The sequence below is a fragment of the Delphinus delphis genome, chromosome 13 (assembly GCF_949987515.2).
Source record: "Delphinus delphis chromosome 13, mDelDel1.2, whole genome shotgun sequence".
Taxonomy (NCBI): domain Eukaryota; kingdom Metazoa; phylum Chordata; class Mammalia; order Artiodactyla; family Delphinidae; genus Delphinus; species Delphinus delphis.
The window spans coordinates 72510106-72529619 of NC_082695.1; the positions used below are offsets into that span (position 1 = coordinate 72510106).

Genomic DNA, 19514 nt, shown 5'->3' on the forward strand with positions numbered 1-19514 from the left:
CTCACAATTAAGTCTTTTTCAATCTCCTCATATACTTTATCCAGAGCTTCATCCCGGTTGGTTGAGGCTATACTTGCAGCCATAAACTTTTTATTCCATTCCTCAAATTCTTTTTCTTCAATTTCCTTATAGCAAAGGCACAGGGTTCTAAGAGTCTCACCTGCAAAGATCTGTTTAATTTAAAAGACAATCCATTCACCCAAAGAATAGTTAATTTTATGTAATTCAAGATCAAGTTTGAAATCTTACTTTGAAATAATACAATAAGAGAATATTAAAAGACTGTGAAAGATGAATTCTGTACACATACATTCCATAGAGGAGATTAAACAAATACTTTATTTTTCTAAGTATTCTCAATATCTTAGGAATATATTCGTCGTTCCGAAATTAGTTCAAGGGAAAAGCATATCTTTCTTCTAAATCAAGTCATGAGAATTAAAAAAACCCTTTTTCTCTTAACGAAGAAAATAACAGACCAAGGAAGCTGCCTTGGGGTATAATGATTTTGTAAACCAGACCTGACACCTTTATAATTTGTTTCTACAAACTGTTACAAGTCCAATCAACTATGAACTCTCAACCAAGCATTATTCCCTCAAACCAATTCTGAAATACATGAGTCACTGGTAAAGCTGAGATAAAACATTTTAATGAAAGAGTCTGGAAGATTTAATCATGGTGAACAGATTTAAGCCAATTTAAATAGCTTAAATATGAACCAGTAAAAATGTTCCATTACTTCACAATCACATCTTGTCTAGCCCAAAATGGCAGAACTGCTTCACCCAACTGAGGGTCTGTTGTCAAAGACTCTTTGCAAGGTTCTGCATGTATTTGATTAGACTGCCCTTGTTCATCTCCTCATGAGAAATTATCCAGTGTAACTGCTTCAGTAACATATATAACCTTAAAATGTGACCCCACTTACTAAACATCATATTCATCAGGCTTCTTTCTGAAGGACCTTTGGCCCCCAAACTCTGACCGTCGAGTGAAGGGAAGAAAAAAACCCTTTATTAAGCACCTACTAAGTACTACGGGCTGTGCAAGATGGTTTTCATCCAAGAGGCTTTGCACCAACCCTCCATGGTAGGAATTATCCCCTTCCTCTTCCACACAGGCAATTAATGATTCATCGGAGACATCAACCATTTCCCCCCAGAGGGCACAAAACAAGTAAAGAGGCAGAACTGGGACACCAGATCTGACAGATATGCTTCATACTTCATTGCCATCATTATATATAAGCAAAACAATATAAGGGTTGGTAGGCGATTCTAAAAGAGAAATTTCCAGAAGCATTCTGAATAATTGCAGTATCACTGGACCAAGTACATAGTCCCCTAAAATAGCAAGTTTGAAGTAATGAAGACCAAAGTGATTCTCTAACAAAGATATCAGAACTTGGTTATCCAGTGCACTGCTTTGTCATGCCCTATCATACATGAATGCTTTCTTTCCTTCACTGTACACTAGGACGTTGGAATTCTTGGAGACTACAGCACAGGATGGTTATGTAGCTTGCTCGAGTTCACCAGAAGAAAGACCAGTCTTTCTCCTGGATCAGTCCTGTAGATACTGCTGACCTGGATGCTGGGAAGAGGTAGCAAGGTCATTTCCTAGGAAGTCAGCGTCAGGGACAGAACATATTCCTACTTTGGTGCTCTTTCCACTCAACTACACCAAGACAATAGAAAGGTCAACGGTTAACACAGAGCTTTCGTTCCAGCTTAAGGGATAGTACCAGAAAATAAGTTTGGAATCTGTGGCATAAAGAGTGGAAGTGAGACTTACATCCAGGGCATCCTGTGTCTCTTGTTTCGTAGGATTCATTCGATGTAACCGTTCATAAATTACAGTGTCAGCACCTTTACAATAAAGCCTGATATTGCCTTCTAGGGTTCTTACTAGTAGCAAGGGAAGGAAAAGAAAATAATAAAGTTAATGTTTGATTTCTTAAAAGTACATTCATAAAGTTAATTTGAAGTGTTACAGCGCTAAACATTCATAATTAGTTTAAAATCAGCAACGTACTGAGAAAAATGTTGCTCTCAACAACGTTGGTAAGCCACTGTCTACATAGAATGTAATAGTGAAATAAATATGAAAAGATTCCTTCAGTCAGCTCAGTTTTCCATAGCCTTGCTTATTCTTCCAGCAAATATTCACTGACTCCCTACTATGTGCTAGCTTCTTCCATAGAGCCTTTTTTGTCCATGCCAGCCAGTGGGACTCTTTCTTACCTATAAACCCAAAACACTTAACTGCCTTTAATACTGGGACCAAAACACGCTCCTTGTGACCATTTTCTTGGCTTTTTTGATCTCTGCAGTAATTTAATTGTATTACGTGTTTCATCAGTAACTAGATTTTAAGTTCTCTAAGGTAGATGCCAGGCATGATATCAGCCCAGATCAGTGCTGGGTACGCAGAAAGCACTCAGTAAAATGAGCCTAATCCGAGTTCAGGAGGCAGTTAAACCTATATATCTTTTTGGTTAAAAAGTCAATCTCATGGTGGAAAAGCTTATAGATATCACTTAACCCAGTGATCCAAGCTGATGTGACCAGCAGTCACACACCTTCTGATGTGATATGCTGGGAAAGACACAGCACCGATCTACGTACCCTTCCTGCCAACAGTGCGTCATCTGAATCTAATTATGAGGGAACATTAGACAAACCCAAACTGAGGGACCCTCGACAAAATAACAGGCCTGGGCTTTTCAAAAATGTCAGCATATGAAAGATCAAAAACAGGTTGTGGAAATCTTCTAGAATAAAGGAGACTAGAGTAACAATCACCGAACGCAATGTGGAATATTAGGTGGGGTCCTGAATCAGAAAGAGAATTCCTGGTAAAATTCGAAAACGTTCTGTACAGATAATAATACTGTAATGTTAAATTTTCTGAGTCTGATCAGTGTTCTGTATATAAAAATAGGTGAAGGTTCCCGATCTTAGGGAATTCCTACTTAAGTATTTGGGGAAAGGGGCATGAGATCTGCAACTGACTCTCAAATGGCTGAGAAAACAAGAACTTGTAAATGATAATGACAAAGAATTTGTGACCAGTGCTAACAATGGTGGATATGGAAGAAAATACAGGAGTTCTTTCAAGTGTTCTTGCAATTTCTCTGTAAGTTTGAAATTATTTCAAAATATGAACTTAAAACATTTCAGTATTATGAAGTGATCACTGTCTCCACTTGGCTGCCTGGGCTGGAGGTATGATTTTGATTCCTAAGCACAGCCTCGCTTTTCTCAGAGCTCCTCTCCTGCTACACTCTCCCTTCCCTGGTGTCCCTCAAGCCTCCAGCAGAAGTGCTCAGAGTGACTCACGATATAAAAGCTCATGTGGGTCTACCACCCACAGTGCTGCCACCCAGATTCCACAGCTGGCAGCCCACATCTTTGAAGATACACCAACATCTGCAAGATTCAGATCTACTGCATTTGTCCCTTCGAGCGATGGACATGGTGTAGAATGAAGAAAGAAAACACTAGTTTGGACAAGCCTGCGGAAACCCTCCGGGAGCCAAGGGGTTCATTCACTGCCTATTTTATCCTGGTGTCGCTAAATAAAATGTGTGAAAGGCAGCATCTCAATGAGCCATTCACAGACATACCCTGAGGGGAGACCTACCAATTATAGACATTCGCTTCCGGTCACTGTTGAAGTCTAAAATGGCGAGAACACTGTAGGTCCTCTCAGTGCCCAACTCACTGATGGTGATCGTGTTCTGGGTCCTGGTGAGGAAGACAAAACCGAAGTTCCTGGCGGCGCTTACCAGAGCACCTTCGTCAGGAGAGGCCGCCTGGTAGTTGAGCTGACCTAGCAAGCGAGGCAGGAGAGAAAACGAGAAAAGCTGAGCTCACCACCAAGGGTTCACCAGTGCAGTTCACGTGCTGGGTGACGATGTATGGTTACCCCTCGGTACCCGCAGGGCACTGATTCCAGGAGCACCCCCAGGCAAATTCTATGGATGCTCTAGTCCCTTATAAAATGGCAGACTACCGCAGATACAGCTGGTGTTCCGCATCTGCAGGCACAGAGGACCAACTGTATTGCAAAGCCCAAATCAGCCTCAAGAAAACAAGTCACTGATTTTTAAGGAGTATGCCAACATTAATTTTAAAGTTTTTAAAAGGTAAACTTTTATTTCTAATCATAAACAGTGATATAAACTAGAAGTAAAAAAAAAAAAAAGAAAAATCTGGCCAAGAATAGGGGAAAAAAAATCTCATAATCCCACCATCTAGAGGAAAAACAACACTATTGACATTCTGTTATCATTTCTTCCAGTCCTTTTGGAAATGCCTATTTCTGTGATAGTTTCCATCATGCTAAATATACATTTACATCCTGATTATTTTAACATTGTATTTTGAGCATGTTATCATAGCTTTAAAAAAGTCTTTCTATGTGTTATTTTAAAGGAATGTAACCTGTGAATGTAACATGTGACCATTTTCCTATTACAGGCATTTAGTTCCTCCCCCCAATTTTTTTACTCTAAAAAATAACATTGTGAACTTCCCTGGTGGTGCAGTGGTTGGGAATCTGCCTGCCAATGCAGGGGACATGGGTTCGATCTCTGGTCCGGGAAGATCCCACATGCCACGGAGCAACTAAGCCCGCGTGCCACAACTACTGAGTCTGCGTGCCACAACTGCTGAAGCCCGCGCACCTAGAGCCCCTGCTCCGCAACAAGAGAAGCCACCGCAATGAGAAGCCCGTGCACTGCTGCGAGGAGTGACTGCCGCTCACCACAACTAGAGAAAGCCCACCTGCAGCAACCAAGACCCAACACAGCCATAAATAAATAAACAAACAAAATTGCCTTCTTTCAAACCACTAAAAAAAAGTTTAAAAAATAGTTTAAAAACACTATAATAAGCATTTTGTATGTGTGTAAAGGTTTTTCTGACTCTATTTTCTAAGGATAGCTTCCTAGTCGTGAAAATACTGGGGTAAAGAATATTGGTAATTTTTAAACCTGTTGGCATATATTTTACTCCCTTCTTTTCTAAAAGGGTTGTACCAGGTTATCTTCCCTCTAGAAGAGTGTGCTTTCTTCAACTTAGCTATATTCTCATAATTTAAAAAAGTCTCCAAATGTATCAATCTGTTCAATATCTTGATATTTGAAAGTTATATAATGGAAAACTGCCTTTATTTCACAACTAAATTGCAACAATAGGAGTAAATCTCACAATGCTGAGTGGAGAAGCCAGACACCAAGTACATACCACGTAATTCCATTTACACAAACCGCAAAACAGACAAAGCCTACCCACACTGTTCGAAGTCAGGACAGTAGTCACCCCTGGAGGGGCAATGACTGAAAGGGAACATAAAAGGGATGTCTAGGGGGTGGAAAATGTTCTGTTTGTAAAAATCTGTGTACTCACGACAAGGGAGTATTCAACCTGTGAAAACGAGCTCTATGCTTGTCTCTGTATACATGTTGTACCTCAGTAAAAAATTAAAAGAAAAAAAAAGCTCCGCCTATCCAAGAGTTTCTATTTTTCTACTCTTAGTTCTTCCATCTCAAAGTAGAATGAAAAGTATTTCTATAGTCAGATGAATCTCCACAGGAAAAGGCATTTCGTTTTCCACCATGGTATGATCAGGATGCACCCATAGACGGATGGGCAGTTCTTTACCCCATCCGTCTATGGGGAGGGGGCGGATGCCCCAGGGTGCACAGCTGTAGGTAGAGCTAAACGCCCCGTCCCTACCCTACTCCCTTCACATACATGCGCAGGTGGTTCACTCTAAGTCAATATTAATCACTCCCAAATAGTAATTAAAGATGACAGTTAGGTTGGTCTCTCTCATTCTGTTCACCCAGAAAGTCATACACCAGAAGTTATGAATGTACTTGCTAAATCCAGCCATTCTACAAACACACACACATGCCAGAGGGTAAAATATTTAACCACAGCTAAACAAGCAGCAGTGAGAACACAGTCCCCTCCCTTTGGCAAGTTTCGCTGGCAGGGATATATTGCATCATACTGAAGGCAAACTTATTTCCAACAGAAAGAAAAGGAACAAAATGATAAAAGGTGGTAAAGTTCCCATGAGTAACACAATCATATCTGGAGAGAACACTGATATTTTTATCATTAAAAGAAAATCCTTCCATTTTGTTCTAGTAATGGAATCACAGAATTGCAGACTAATAGAGACAGGAGGAACTTCAGAGACCTGGTCCAAACTCCAACTTTATGTTTGCAGGAGGAAACCTGGACTAAAAATTAACCTCCTGAAACCTCTTCTGAAGAAAACTCTTTATTTACCACACGCTCAGACACAACCAAAGAGACTTTCTTTTCTTTTACAGACTAATTTGTGGATCACGGAACTGATGCAAATAAAATAGATGCTGAAACAACAAACCCCACCTCTCATTATCCTGATTCCATAGCTTCCTCTGGCTGATAATCCTCTAGTCACCAGTCTTGAAACAAGTTACGTCTCAGATTGACTATCCCCCCACCCCCGCCATTTGTTACTTTCTCATCCTTCCCAAAGACTCCACGCTAATCCAGGTCCTCAGTTTCCTCACCCATCTCGTGTGTCCTGGCTCCAAACTCCTAAAACTCAGCTCTCTAATCATAATCTCATGGTTCATCCCAACTTAAAGGGCTTCAGGCAAAAAAATTGCCTCCAAGCCTTTCGAACTCTTCTCTCCCATGGCCTCTGCAGGAGGCAGGAGGCTACATGGCCCCAAGGTGTGTCTCCCCACCCTGTGTACACATACACTTTCTCCCAGTGACTCAAGCAAACTCTAACCAAGGTACTGCTGGGAAGGGATTTCATTGATATAATTCAGGTCCAGATCGGGGTTGACCTTAAGATAAGGAGATTATCTAGGTGTTCCCAACCTAACTGGGTCAGTCCTCAAAAGGGACGGGGCTCTTCCTGGAGAGAGAGATTTGAAGCATGAAAGGGGTTTGATGGAAGGGAGATTCTCCGTTGCTGGTTTGAAGACGGGGGAACCATGTGGCAAGGAAGGAGGGAGGCCCTGGGAGCAGAAAGCAGCCCCAGCTGACAGCCAGCAAGGAAATGGAGACCTCAGTCCTACACCCACAGAGAACTGAATCCTGCTCTCAGCTTGCAAGAGGATGCTGATCTCCAGTTGACAACGTGGCCTGACCTTGATTCTAGGGAGATTCTTAGCAGAGAACCCAGTCACGCCGTGTGCCCAGACTTCTGACCTAAAGAACTGTGAGCTGATGAATGGGTGATTTAAGCCACTGACTTGGGGTGATCCACTACAGAGCAACAGAAAACCAATGCAACTTCTCCACACTCAGCCTCCACGTGCCCTACATGTACTCAACACTTGGGCCACACAAACCTTCTGCTGAGCATACGTGACAAGATTCTCACCTCTCACTGTTGATGTCATGCATAATAAAAGATGAGCCAATCTCTACTCTTCTTGTAAAAGAGGGAAAATGAGAGTGCAAGAGCAGAGGCACACCAGCATGGTGGAGTGGAAGGACTCAGCTAAAATGAGTCCTAACATGCTGTCTGAGATCAGGTAGGTCTTGGGGCTTCTGGTCTGAATTTCCTCATCTATAACATTTGGAGGAGTTACTCCCAAGGTCCCTTCCAATGGACCCTTTCAAGGTGCTTTTATGTATCAAAGCCAAAATCATTTTTTCTTTTACCTCCAATAGCTTCTACACATTTCGTTTTTATGTCTATTTCTCCTCTGGAGATTTCATCCACTACATGTGAAGCCTCAGCATCAGGAAACAGAAAAGGACATTCGTTTGTACGCTGGGCTGATTAAAGTGGAGAATGCATATGACAAAAGGGTACCTTTTGCTGTCTCCAGAATGCACATGTGTATCTATATAATGTATCATTGTGTCCATAGGTGACAAGATACCTAGCTTTCATTAATACTCGACAAATTTGCTCTAACAAAGCTAGCACAAGCTGCATTTAAGAATGCTGCAGACTTGGAAACAACCTTAATGTCCATCGACAGATGAATAGAAGATGTGGTATAGATACACAATGGAATATTACTCAGCCATAAAAAAACAATGAAATAATGCCATTTGCAGCAACATGGATGGACCCAGAGATTGTCATACTGAGTGAAGTCAGAAAGAGAAAGACAAATATCGTATGATATCACTTATCTGTGGAAGCTAAAATAGGACACAAATGAACTTAAACAGAAACTGACCCACAAACAGAGAGAACAGACTTGTGGTTGCCGAGGGAGAGGGAGGGTGGGGGAGGAATGCAGTGGGAGTTTGGGATTAGCAGATGCAAACTACTGTATAGAATGGATAAACAACAAGGTCCTACTGTATAGCATAGGAAACTGTATTTAATATCCTATGATAAACCATAATGGAAAATAATACAAAAAAGAATGTACCTACATGTATAACTGAATCACTTTGCTGTACAGCAGAAAGTAACACAACACTGTGAATCAACTATACTTCAATTTTTTTAAAAAAGGTTAATTAAAAAAAAATAGAATTCTTCAGAGGAATCTACAAGTCAGCTTGCTTGTTCCCATGCAAATACACATGAATTATGTTCCTTCAAAAGAAAAAGGCACCTTCAGGAGGCCTAGGCTTTTGGCTGCTACTACTTCAAACCCCAAACATATCTGAATGTAAAAAATAAGTTCTCTCTGAAATTATTTTGTAGTAAAGACTGTCCAAGTTTAAAGTCCCCTTATCATCCAGATAAGGTGTGACTCTTCATAAATATTAAGTATTCAGATAGTGAGAAGATTTTGATTCTTCTGTTAGAATGCAAGAGTCAATCATTTTTCTTACTGATAAGATTTCAATTCCAAAGTGATAAACACATCTGGTGCTAGAACTGTGAAGGAGATGTATATTTCCGGAGGCCAGGAGCCTGTTTCATGGGTTGCTGCCTCGTATACCATCTAGTGGAAGGGGCCCACAGACAGTCGTCGTTTGGGTGGAGATTCGACAAACTTGTCACGCACACAACTCTTTTTTTATTTTTCCTTTGGACAGTAATATTTGTTATTATAGGAAATATGTATACACCTTGTTATATTTGTACTTTGAATTAATTTAGTGATGATTTGCAATATGCTATGTGGATTCAGGCTGCACTCATTTGAAACTTGACATGATAGATACCATCATAATTCATATGCTCCTGTGATTCTAAAGTTTAAATCTCACCAGGTTGAGATGGGAATTTTCAGAAGTCATTTACTTTGAGGGTGTTTGGGTTCTCTGAAATATGTGACAGGATCCCTGGGAGAAGGACTTTAAGACAGTTGCACTGCTATCCATTCACTTCTTTTCCCCAGAGGGGATTTAAAAAAAAAAAGGACTCAGGCGACCTGGTCTAACTGTGTTGTCAGCTGGCCCTCTGGGTAAACAGACCAATCATATTTTTTAGGAAGAAGAAAGCTTGTATCAGAAACGCCTTTTGCAGGATATCTCTGGCAAAGAATTACCTATGGGAAATAGAACCCAGGATCTAGAAGGCAAGGCTCCCTGGAGTATGTCATGTAAGCCATGCACTTCTCTGGGGTATAAAATATCATAATCGAAACCTAACTGAAACACCTCTAGTTCATACAACTCTTTATATGTGCATTCGAGTCCCAAGCACGAGTTCCCCGTAAACTAAAAAAACTGGTCCCCAGTGTCCGAGATGCGAGAGCCACACTCACCGTCGAGCCTGTCCACCATGACCGTGTGGCACACCGCCAGCAGGAAGAAGAACTGTCGCACTTCCGGCTCCTTCCCCGACTGGATTTGCTCGACGAGATAATGGTCATAAAATACAAGCTTCCCATCGGAATACGTATTCCAGCTAAAATCCACTGGCTGAAAGAAGCAGAGGAGGAAAAGTCAGTGTGATTTAAAAGAAACAACTTGGGCTTCACAAATGACAGGAACTTTTCTCTGAAGCCGTGTCTTCATGCAAGCATCACCTTAGGATTTTAACACGTTCTGAAGTGTCAAGAGGCTCACATCTGTCTTAACACAGCCTGTTGTGAGTTGAATTGTGTCCACTCAAAACGATATGTTGTCCTAACCCCTGGTACCTGGGAATAGGACCTTCTTTGGATATAAGGTCTTGGTCGAGGTAATCAAAATTAGGGTATACTGGATTGGGGGGGCCCTAATCCAATGACTGGTATCTTTATAAAAGGAGGGAAATCTGGACACAGACACACAGGCAGAAGGCCATGTGACGACACAGGCAGACTTCTGAGTGCTGAGTCCACAAGCCAAGGAATGTCAAGGATTGCAGGCAACCACCAGAACCTAGGAAAAGGCAAGCAAGGATTCTGCCCTAGAGCCTCCAGAGGGAGCGTGGCCCTGCTGACACCTTAATTTCAAACTTTTAGCCTCCAGAGCTGTGAGGGAATACATTATTGTTGCTCTAAGCCACCCATTTTATGGTGGTTTGTTACAGCCCAGGAAACTCATACACAACCCAAGAGATTTCCTAAGTGAAAGGACTCACCTCTATTTTGCTATGACTGTTCTGAGAAGCATCCCGATGGTCTCCTGTGAACAAACAGGACAAAACAAATTGAGTCAACGGGTCTCAAAGCCTGTTTCTGGACAGCCCTCGAGTTAAGAATGGTTTTTCAAGAGTTTTAAAAAACAAACAAAGCATAACAAAGAAGATATTTGATACCGACCATATGTGGCCGGCAAAGGCTAAAATATTTCCTATCTGGCTCTTTACAGAAAAAGTGTGCTGGTTTCTGGTCTAGAGGTTCAAATACTGGCAAATTGTGTCCGTCTACACTGCCATCTCCTCTGGGGCCAGAATCACGTCCTATGAAGTGCTTTACCGCCGCCCTCCCCCAGCTCAGAAGGAACCACCACCCACGCAGAGGAGAACCCCTTCCTCAAGCCCTCAGCATCCCACCTTCCTCACTGATGTTCTGGGAAAGTACCATACACAGCACAAAGTTTCCTCCAAGTGGAAAGCATGTGATGTTATGCTTACAGCTTTTAAAAGAATTATATCGTGTTTCTTTAAAAGTTAGAGCACCCTATTTGAATACAGCATTAGCCTTGAATCTATAGCACATTTCAGAATATCAAATGGAAATCAATTTTTAAAATATAATTGTAGTGAAATACACGTTAATATACAATTTACCATCTCAACTATTTTTTTTTTATTTGGTGGTACGCGGGCCTCTCACTGCTGTGGCCTCTCCTGTTGCGGAGCACAGGCTCCGGACGCGCAGGCTCAGCGGCCATGGCTCACGGGCCCAGCCGCTCCGCGGCATGTGGGATCCTCCCAGACCGGGGCACGAACCCGCGTCCCCTGCATAGGCAGGCGGACTCTCAACCACTGCACCACCAGGGAAGCCCCATCTCAACTATTTTTGAGTGAACAGTTCAGCCGCACTAAGTCCAATCACGCAGCTGTGCAGCCATCAACACCATCCATGTCCACGGCTCTTTCGTCTGGTAAAATTGAAACTCTGTGCTCATTACACACTAACTCCTCAGCCCCTGGCAACCACCATTCTACTCTCTGTCTCTATGAATTTGACTCCTCCACGTACCTCAAATAAGTGGAATCATACAATATGTGTCCTTCCGTGCCTGGCTTATTTCACTTAGCAGAATGACCTCAAGCTTCATCCATGTCGTAGCAAGTTTCAGAATCGCCTTCATTTTTAAGGCTGAAGAAAATCCCATTGTGTGTATATACCACATTTTCCTTACCCATTCATCCACTGATGGACACTCAGGTTCCTTCTAAACCTTCACCACTGTGAATAATGCTGCTACGAACATGGGTGTGCACATATTGCTCGAGTCCCTGCTTTCCGTTCATTTGGGGTGTGCACCCAGGAGCAGAATTGCTGGGTCACATGACAAGTTACATTTTTGCGGAATGTGTACCTATTTCTGACTCCTGACCTCCCCGAGCCACTCTGGGAAGGCAGCCTCTGGTCACACATGCCCAGGGACTGAGTCACAGCTTCCACTCACCGTAAATTTGCCCGTTGATGCAGCATTTTTTAAAGGTCATGATGTTCTGTGTGAGCGTCCCTGTCTTGTCAGAGAAGATGTAATGGATCTGCCCGAGCTGCTCATTCAGCGTGGTGGTTCTTGCCTTCGCGGGCGTGTCTTTCTCAGGATAGTACATCTGCAGGTCCCAGTTGATGAAGTAACTCTGTCCAAGACGAATCACTTCCACGCTAGGAAGACAAAAGATTACTTTTGATCGAGCTCTCAGATATGAGTGGCAGGCAGTGGATCTTGTCCTAACTTTGCGCCAGGAGCGAGCTGCTTATCTATTGATACAAAGAGACAAGCCCTGCGGTGACCCATGTGCCCAGTCTCTGGGTTCTCCTGACCAAACACATCTTTCTCCAGCTTCAGGGTCAAAGTGTCCTCTCAGTGTGATTTCCTACTCACTCCTGAGCACATCTGGCCACGGCACCCCACATTCAGAACACGCCACCCACACGGGTGACATGGTAACACTGCAGGGGGCACCCCACGATGTGACAGCTTCTACTCTTTTCTCTCATTCCCCATCGCACTCAGAGACAACTGGAAAGGCATGTTCACCTTTGCCCTCAACTGGAGGACAAAGGGAGTGAGGGTCCACTAGGTTATACACCCGTGTGTACTCTCAAGTGGGACAAAGGGCTTTTGGCAAATAACCCCTAAAGCATGGTTTTTTCCTAAATTGTTTTTTTAACCATTTTTTAATTGAAGTATATTGTGTTAGTTTCAGGTATACAGCAAAGTGATTCAGTGATATATATATATTTTTTGAGGAATGTGTACCTATATTTACATATTCTTTTTCAGATTCTTTTCCACTATAGGTTATTACAAGATACTGAATATAGTTCCCTGTGCTAAACAGTAGGTCCTTGTCATTTATCCATTTTGTATACAGTCCTAAATTCTTATAAGGTTACAGAATGTCCAAAATACGATATTCTAAAAGGATAATTTCCATTTAAAAACTATAACTGATTAAATCTATCTCAACTATGTAAGAAAGGTGCTTACACATCCGGCAACTGTTCAGTGGGCAAAGAATGTGTCTATAATAAGCTAAACAAATAGAAAAATAACTCCCTCCTTCTCTCCTCCCTTCTGTATTTCCTGAGTGCCTATTGTGTACCAGACACCATCCTAGGTACAGGGGACACATCAGTAAACAAAAGAGACAAAAACCCTGCTCTCAAGGAGGTTACCTTCTAATGGAGATGGACAAATAAATAAACTGGTAAACACACAGTATATCAGGTGATGAAAATTCTCTGCAGAAAATCAAAGCAGGGTGAGGGGAGCTGGAGACCGACAGGCAGAGGAAGTGATGTTTAAGAAAGAGAGGGTCAGGAAAAGCCAGGGGGATAAGGTGACTTTTGAGCAGAGATCTGAAGGAAATGAAAGAGCAACCATGTAGATATGGAGGGGAAAAGCATGTTACAGGTGGAGGTCAGAGCAGGCGCAAAGGCCCTGTGGCAGGCACTGGTACGACTGAGGAATTCAAGGAGGCTAGAGATGAGGGAGTCCAGGGAGTGGATAGAGATGCTGGAGGTTATGGTTGGGTGTGGAGGGCAGAGCAGCAGATCACATGGGCCTTGTGGGTACAGTGTGGCTTCAGTGAGTCTTTTCTGAATGAATAGACTGTAGGGTTAAAAACAAAGCAGAGATACTATCTGAAATGACCTGATCGATTTATAGTTTGAAAGGACCTTTACTTCCAAGAGAAACAAAGAAAATCATATTAGTCACATGATGTGGCTTTTTAAACCTAAAACTACATATACGGTTTATTTCATAACATACATTTATAGATAGAGACAAAATCATCTGTATAATAGTTCCCCTAACAAAGGTAAAACTCATCTCAGTTTTTTTTTTTTAAATAACTGCAAACACATGGCTCCCCAGGGCTTTACTTCATGTTAAAAGAACAATAGTAACTACCTGTAATAAAATTAAAAATAAAACAAATGCACATGTAATAAAATTAAAATAAAATAAATGCTTCTAATTACAGGTGTGCATGTGGCCCTATATGCCTCTGGGCTATTACTTCTCGGAACTAAGAGAAGCTCTGAATGCTGGGAATATCTCAAGGCACCATTTCTCTCCCAACGGTCTGAAGTTCAATTGACCAGGGATAGTGAACTTTGATATTAAAAAACGAAAAAGTAAAAAAGTCCGAAATATCACAAAACAAGGTGATGACCATTTGTCAGAGATACGATCCTGACTCTTATCGCGGTTGAGGTTGAGATGAGAAACACAGAACATTTTGAGAGGTTGACGGTGGGCAGGGAGAGTGGTATTCCCATTAGAAGGCAGCATCCAGGAAACCCAGTGAGTTTTCCAAGCAATAGGTATAGCAGGTGGTAATAAAGAAGACATAGAAAAGAGGTTAGGAAGGCTCCTGAAAAGGAAAACAACCAAGTTATTCCACGACGTTGTAAATCTTCACACAGCTCTTTCTGGTGCTTGGGCTTTGGAGCCCACCAAGAAGGAACCTTGCCAAGCAAGTGACTAAGGAGTAGGGTTTGATCTCTGAATCTGGTAGCCGTATCTGTCAAGAGGTCGAGATAAAAGATGCTGTGTCTGGCACAGAGCAGACACACCAACGTTAATTTCCTTTCCCCGTATCACCCTCAAATCTGAAATGAAAGCTATTTTCTTACTTGTTCCTTATGACCTTTGAAACAAGAATTGCTAGAGCTGAAGGTGTTAAGTTGGGAAGATGTACTGTGTTCTTCCATTAAAGCAAAAGGCCAAAGAGAAGACAGCCTTACCTGACGTAGAGAGAGATGGGCACCAGGGTATTCAGAACAATGATGTAGCCCCAGAAATTTAGGAATCCACGGTAGGAGGGTGTGGTGTCTTCTCCATCATAGAGGTACCAAGAATAATTGCCAACTTGAGCTTCCCAGTAAGCATGGCCGATGGCAAGACCCGCAGAAAGCAAGATAAGAACAACAAAGATCTAAAAGACATTCAACAGTTAAGTTTATTCGAAAGATGCATTATCGACCCCACGCATTTTATAGATGCTAGTTTATCTTATCGATACTTTCCTTATGTATGATAATTTAGTAGTGTGTAAAAACAACACACTTAAAATAGAAACGGTGTCATAAGAATGCTTTGAAAGTCTATTTATTTCCATGGTTGATTGATTTATCCTACAGACCACATATAAGGTGAGGTTTTGTTCCCAAAATTATCTTTCAGAAGACAAGGTGGTATCTTACATTCAAATCTTTAAATATTCTCATATTATTGGACATCCTCTCAATTACTTTTCCTTTGAACAATAGCACGCTGTTTGGGAAAGACACCTTACCTTAGCGTGAAACAATTTCAAAGAATGCTAAATTGGGATACGTATAGAAAATGTTGGAAGGAAATGATTTTTTTTAAAGAAGAAGGCAAGAAAATTTTACCCAGATTTGGGTAATTATTCCTGAAGGTTTAATGATCACTTAACATTTACGATCCTTTAAGAAGTCATATAGTAAATATTCTGTTGTGGAAATTGAGCATATACTTAAGGGATGAATAAAAAAGTCAACAGCCCTAGTGCTAGTTGGTTATTTGTGGGTAAGAATAAAATTTCCAGGGGCAAATTTAATTTTCTGGACACAGATTCCGAAAGTGCTCTATTTCAAAAGAACTTGGCACAGAGGAGAGATGATGAGCACCTCGTGAAGGCTCACACCATAACCAAGACAATGACATGGAAGATGCATCAGAAAAGTTCAAATGAAGTTTTCATGAAATGCGAGAGCAGGGAAAAACGAATTGTCCTTAAATTAATATATTACTTCTGTGTAATTTTGAATATGTATATGCAATTGAAGTACTATAAGTATTATAAGTCTCTAAAAGTTTACGTATTCAAATTAAACTAGATCAGATTGATCAAAATGGTGGACTAGAAGGACCTGGAATTCACCTCCCCTGTGAACACACCAAACTAAACTAAATACCTGAAAAAACTTCTCATTGGCAAACTGGAGGAAGTGCCTGATATTTAGGGCCACCCTACATGCAGAACAGTTAACATAGCAGTCCTGAGACTGCTATCCTTAGAAGGCCTGTTTGCAAGGTTGACTGTTGGCTGGCTTCTGAGAACTTAGATTTTGGAAGGGTTTCCTGATTCCTTATTTCTTATTCTCTGACAAGAATGGCTCACTGTGTCTAACTATTTGTGTAAAACAATATGTTTTATGCTGAATACCCACATTCCTTTAGGGAGTCTGAAATTTTGGTACATGCCAGGCAGATAAGTGCCTACACGACCAGACCCCAATAAAACCCAGGCACTGAGTCTCTAATGAGCTTCTCTGGTATAACCAACATTTCACATGGGCTGACACAAGTTGTCACTGGGGAGGATTAAGTGTGTCTGGTGTGTATGACCCCACTGGGTGTGTATGACCCCACTGGGAGAGGACTCTTGGAAGCTTGCGCCTGGTTTCCTCTGAACTTTTCCCCATGAGCCTTCTCCCTTTGCTGATCTTACTTTGTAATAAGCAAGAATTATCATAATAAATTCTAACTATAAGGACAACTATACACTGAATTCTATAAGTCCTCCTAGTGAATCATCAAAACTGGGGGTGGTCTTGGGACCCTTGAGAGAACTTATACCTAAATTTGCCTTATATTTGGACTCATACAGTACATGTTGGGGGGCAAAAAAAAAAGGTTGGCTTTTAAGAGAACTATCCCTATGGGAAACTAACAGCAGTAAAATCAACCCTACATTGACTTTAGGAGTCCAGTCCCACTAACTTATCTAAGGCTCCCTGGTTTCCCAACTGATCACTTCACTCATCAACTCAGGATACCCAACAACTGAAATTTACATTCCCAGGGAGATTCTCCAATTAGAAATGTAGCATTTCTGAGAAAAGGTGAGGGAACCTCCTCTCCCACCCACCCCCTCCCAACTCTGGTGCACCTTGTGAACTTTCCTACTTGGCCTACAGAGATAAGACTTCTCTGCGTCAACAAATCTAGACCAAAAGACAGCAATCTACCAAAACAGAAAATAAATACCGTATACACCATGTAGTTCATCAAGTAATCAATTTTAGTTCTTTTAAATCTGGTTTTCCCACTATTCTTCATTATTTTAGTGTCAGCACCTAAAAATGGAAAATTCAATATGATCAACAATGGGGAAAATCAATTCACTGGCATGTCAATAAAATGACTCTTTCTTTGGTTTCAACGGAGAAAGGACATAAAATCAATTTCCTCCTTTAAATTTTTAATGAGCCTACAGATCAATTTCCCAAGAGACTCAGAAAGTACCTGCAAAAATGACCAATCCATGGCAGAAATCAGTGTTCCTGATTACACAGCCGCGTAACAAAATTTTATCAGCATCCAAAGGAAAACTTGTATTTCTCCAAAACAGTGTTCCTGTAAACTTATCTAGTCGGTTATTCGGTTCCTCACATTCAATAAAACCTTTTAAAGGAGATATGATCTACATAAGTGCTCACATATGAAAGATTTTCTGGTTTTAATTAATACGGACTGAATCAAGCAATGAAAATTTGAAACAAAGGAAGACATGTTTGCACAAACCATCAAATGTTGCCAATGAATTTTCTTTCTGGAGATGCTGGTGTGTGATTTCAAGTGCCATTTTGAACTTTAAATTGGTTTCTCTAAAGGAAGAGGAAAAAAAAATTAAATGAACAAATGTCAGAGTTTGAACAGGAAGTTAAAGAAAATTGTACAAAGTAACATTAGGCATACCTGGAAGTGAAAGGTAAATAATTAGTTTTTTTCCATTTTCAAACTCTCTGTTCACTTTGGAACTTCAGGTTTGGATGAAGTTATCCCCTGAACTAGATAAAAATCCCTGACCTGGGAAATCTTGGCCCCCTTTGCTGTTTGTTACAGTCAGGCAATCTGGGTAGGACAGAGGTACCCAGAAGCTTCCTTTCCCACTTCTTACTCACTTAATTCTTACCACCAACCTGAACTATCAAACTGCTGTTTAAAAACTCAGCTTCTAATACTTAATCACACTAAGATAATTCTACAAAACACATTTGTGTTTGAAAGGGTCAAGACTCTATCAATTTAATATTTTCTAGAGTGATAACTGGATCCTATGTCTTTGAAAGTTTAATTCTATCTAAAAAAGGACATGGTCACCTTACCCCCAATACTTGGCATGTTCCCACCGCAGTGGAAGGCTAGGCACATGCAAGAGGACACACAGGGCCAGGCTGCGCACACATGCTCTGGAAAGCAAGCCTTTCTTACTATGATGAATGACTTTTTTCAAGTTCCACAAATACTGACTGGGGATTTCCATGCTCTAAGAAGTAGACCAGTGGTTCTCAACCTTCCATTCTGTTTGCTCTGACAGAGCACGCTAGCATTTTATATCTTTGTAAAACTTTAGAATCTCTCACTCACGGGAATAAGAGCTGTTGTACAGTTAAGGTTGAACAATCAACAGACTGATGTATAGAGCAAAGAAAGCCCTCGTTTTTACTCAGATGATCTCAGTTCTCCATCACGAAGCTTACACACATCTAGGGTGTGGGGAAAGGGGTTTATGCCAGATGGAAAGCACAGGCACTGGCCTTGAGAGCGAGCACAGGGGAGTAGCACTCCAACTCTGTGTGACCTCGGGCAGGCGGCCTCCCCTCCAGTGCCTCAGTTTCTTCATGGGTAACTTCGAGGTAATAATAATATTGCCTCATAGGGTTGTTGAAAAGATTAAATGAGCTACTACGCAAAACTAATGCAATCTAGTCGGCACTCCATAAATATACTGAAAACTGGTCAAAATGGTCAAAAATGGAAGTTTATCTTTTCAAGTGGTAGCATAATAACCAAAACCTACAAATGGGGAAAATAGTCCACTGGCAAAGACTTTAAAAATCTATTCTTTTTATCCAAAACAGATACTAATAGTCATTCATCTGTGTCTGAGCACTGATCAGCAGCTTACAAAGGGCTCAGGCATACATTGTGTCATCAAACCTTCTACTTTCCCTGAAAATGGGCTTTCAGATGTGGCGATGGAATAGGCAAAGAGAAGTTGGTATACTAGGGAGCCAGACCACTGTTGTCTTACTGTTGGTCCTTCTAGGTACTAACGAGGCAAAGACAAAGAGAGGCTGGTCTCCTACAGAGGTTGCTGGGCAGCCAGCAGGGGGTAGAGGTAAGGCCAGACCTCAGGGCTTCTCATCCAAGTGCACAGCTTTCAATGTAACAAAGGTTAGCCTTCCAAAGGTTAGCTTTCCAACAGGCCCAGCTAAGACCCACTCACCCATCCAGTTCAGCCGTTTCCACGTAGCAGAGGCTGTTAGGTTCAGAGCTGGACAGCAGCAGGATGTCAGCCTGTTTGAAACAAAACACACCAATAACACAGAGAGACCCCGACCCCCCAGGCAAAACTGAGCACCAGGTCAGATGTGAGGGCAAGGAATGAGACAGCAGAGTTTGTCC

The 19514-nt window shown here is 41.5% G+C and overlaps 1 protein-coding gene across 3 annotated transcripts in view; it reads right to left on the reverse strand.

The window, feature by feature from the left end:
* ATP8B1 (ATPase phospholipid transporting 8B1) overlaps window positions 1-19514 on the reverse strand; it is a 111078-nt gene that overhangs the window by 15244 nt on the left and 76320 nt on the right. For all 3 annotated transcript variants that reach the window (XM_060029124.1, XM_060029125.1, XM_060029126.1), the window contains 11 exons: window positions 19336-19406; window positions 17628-17710; window positions 17349-17507; window positions 17091-17179; window positions 14819-15009; window positions 12015-12223; window positions 10516-10559; window positions 9713-9869; window positions 3649-3837; window positions 1798-1910; window positions 6-170 (listed from right to left, as the gene is read on the reverse strand). In XM_060029124.1, coding sequence (XP_059885107.1) covers window positions 6-170; window positions 1798-1910; window positions 3649-3837; window positions 9713-9869; window positions 10516-10559; window positions 12015-12223; window positions 14819-15009; window positions 17091-17179; window positions 17349-17507; window positions 17628-17710; window positions 19336-19406 — 1470 coding nt within the window. The remainder of the gene's footprint in view (window positions 1-5; window positions 171-1797; window positions 1911-3648; window positions 3838-9712; window positions 9870-10515; window positions 10560-12014; window positions 12224-14818; window positions 15010-17090; window positions 17180-17348; window positions 17508-17627; window positions 17711-19335; window positions 19407-19514) is intronic.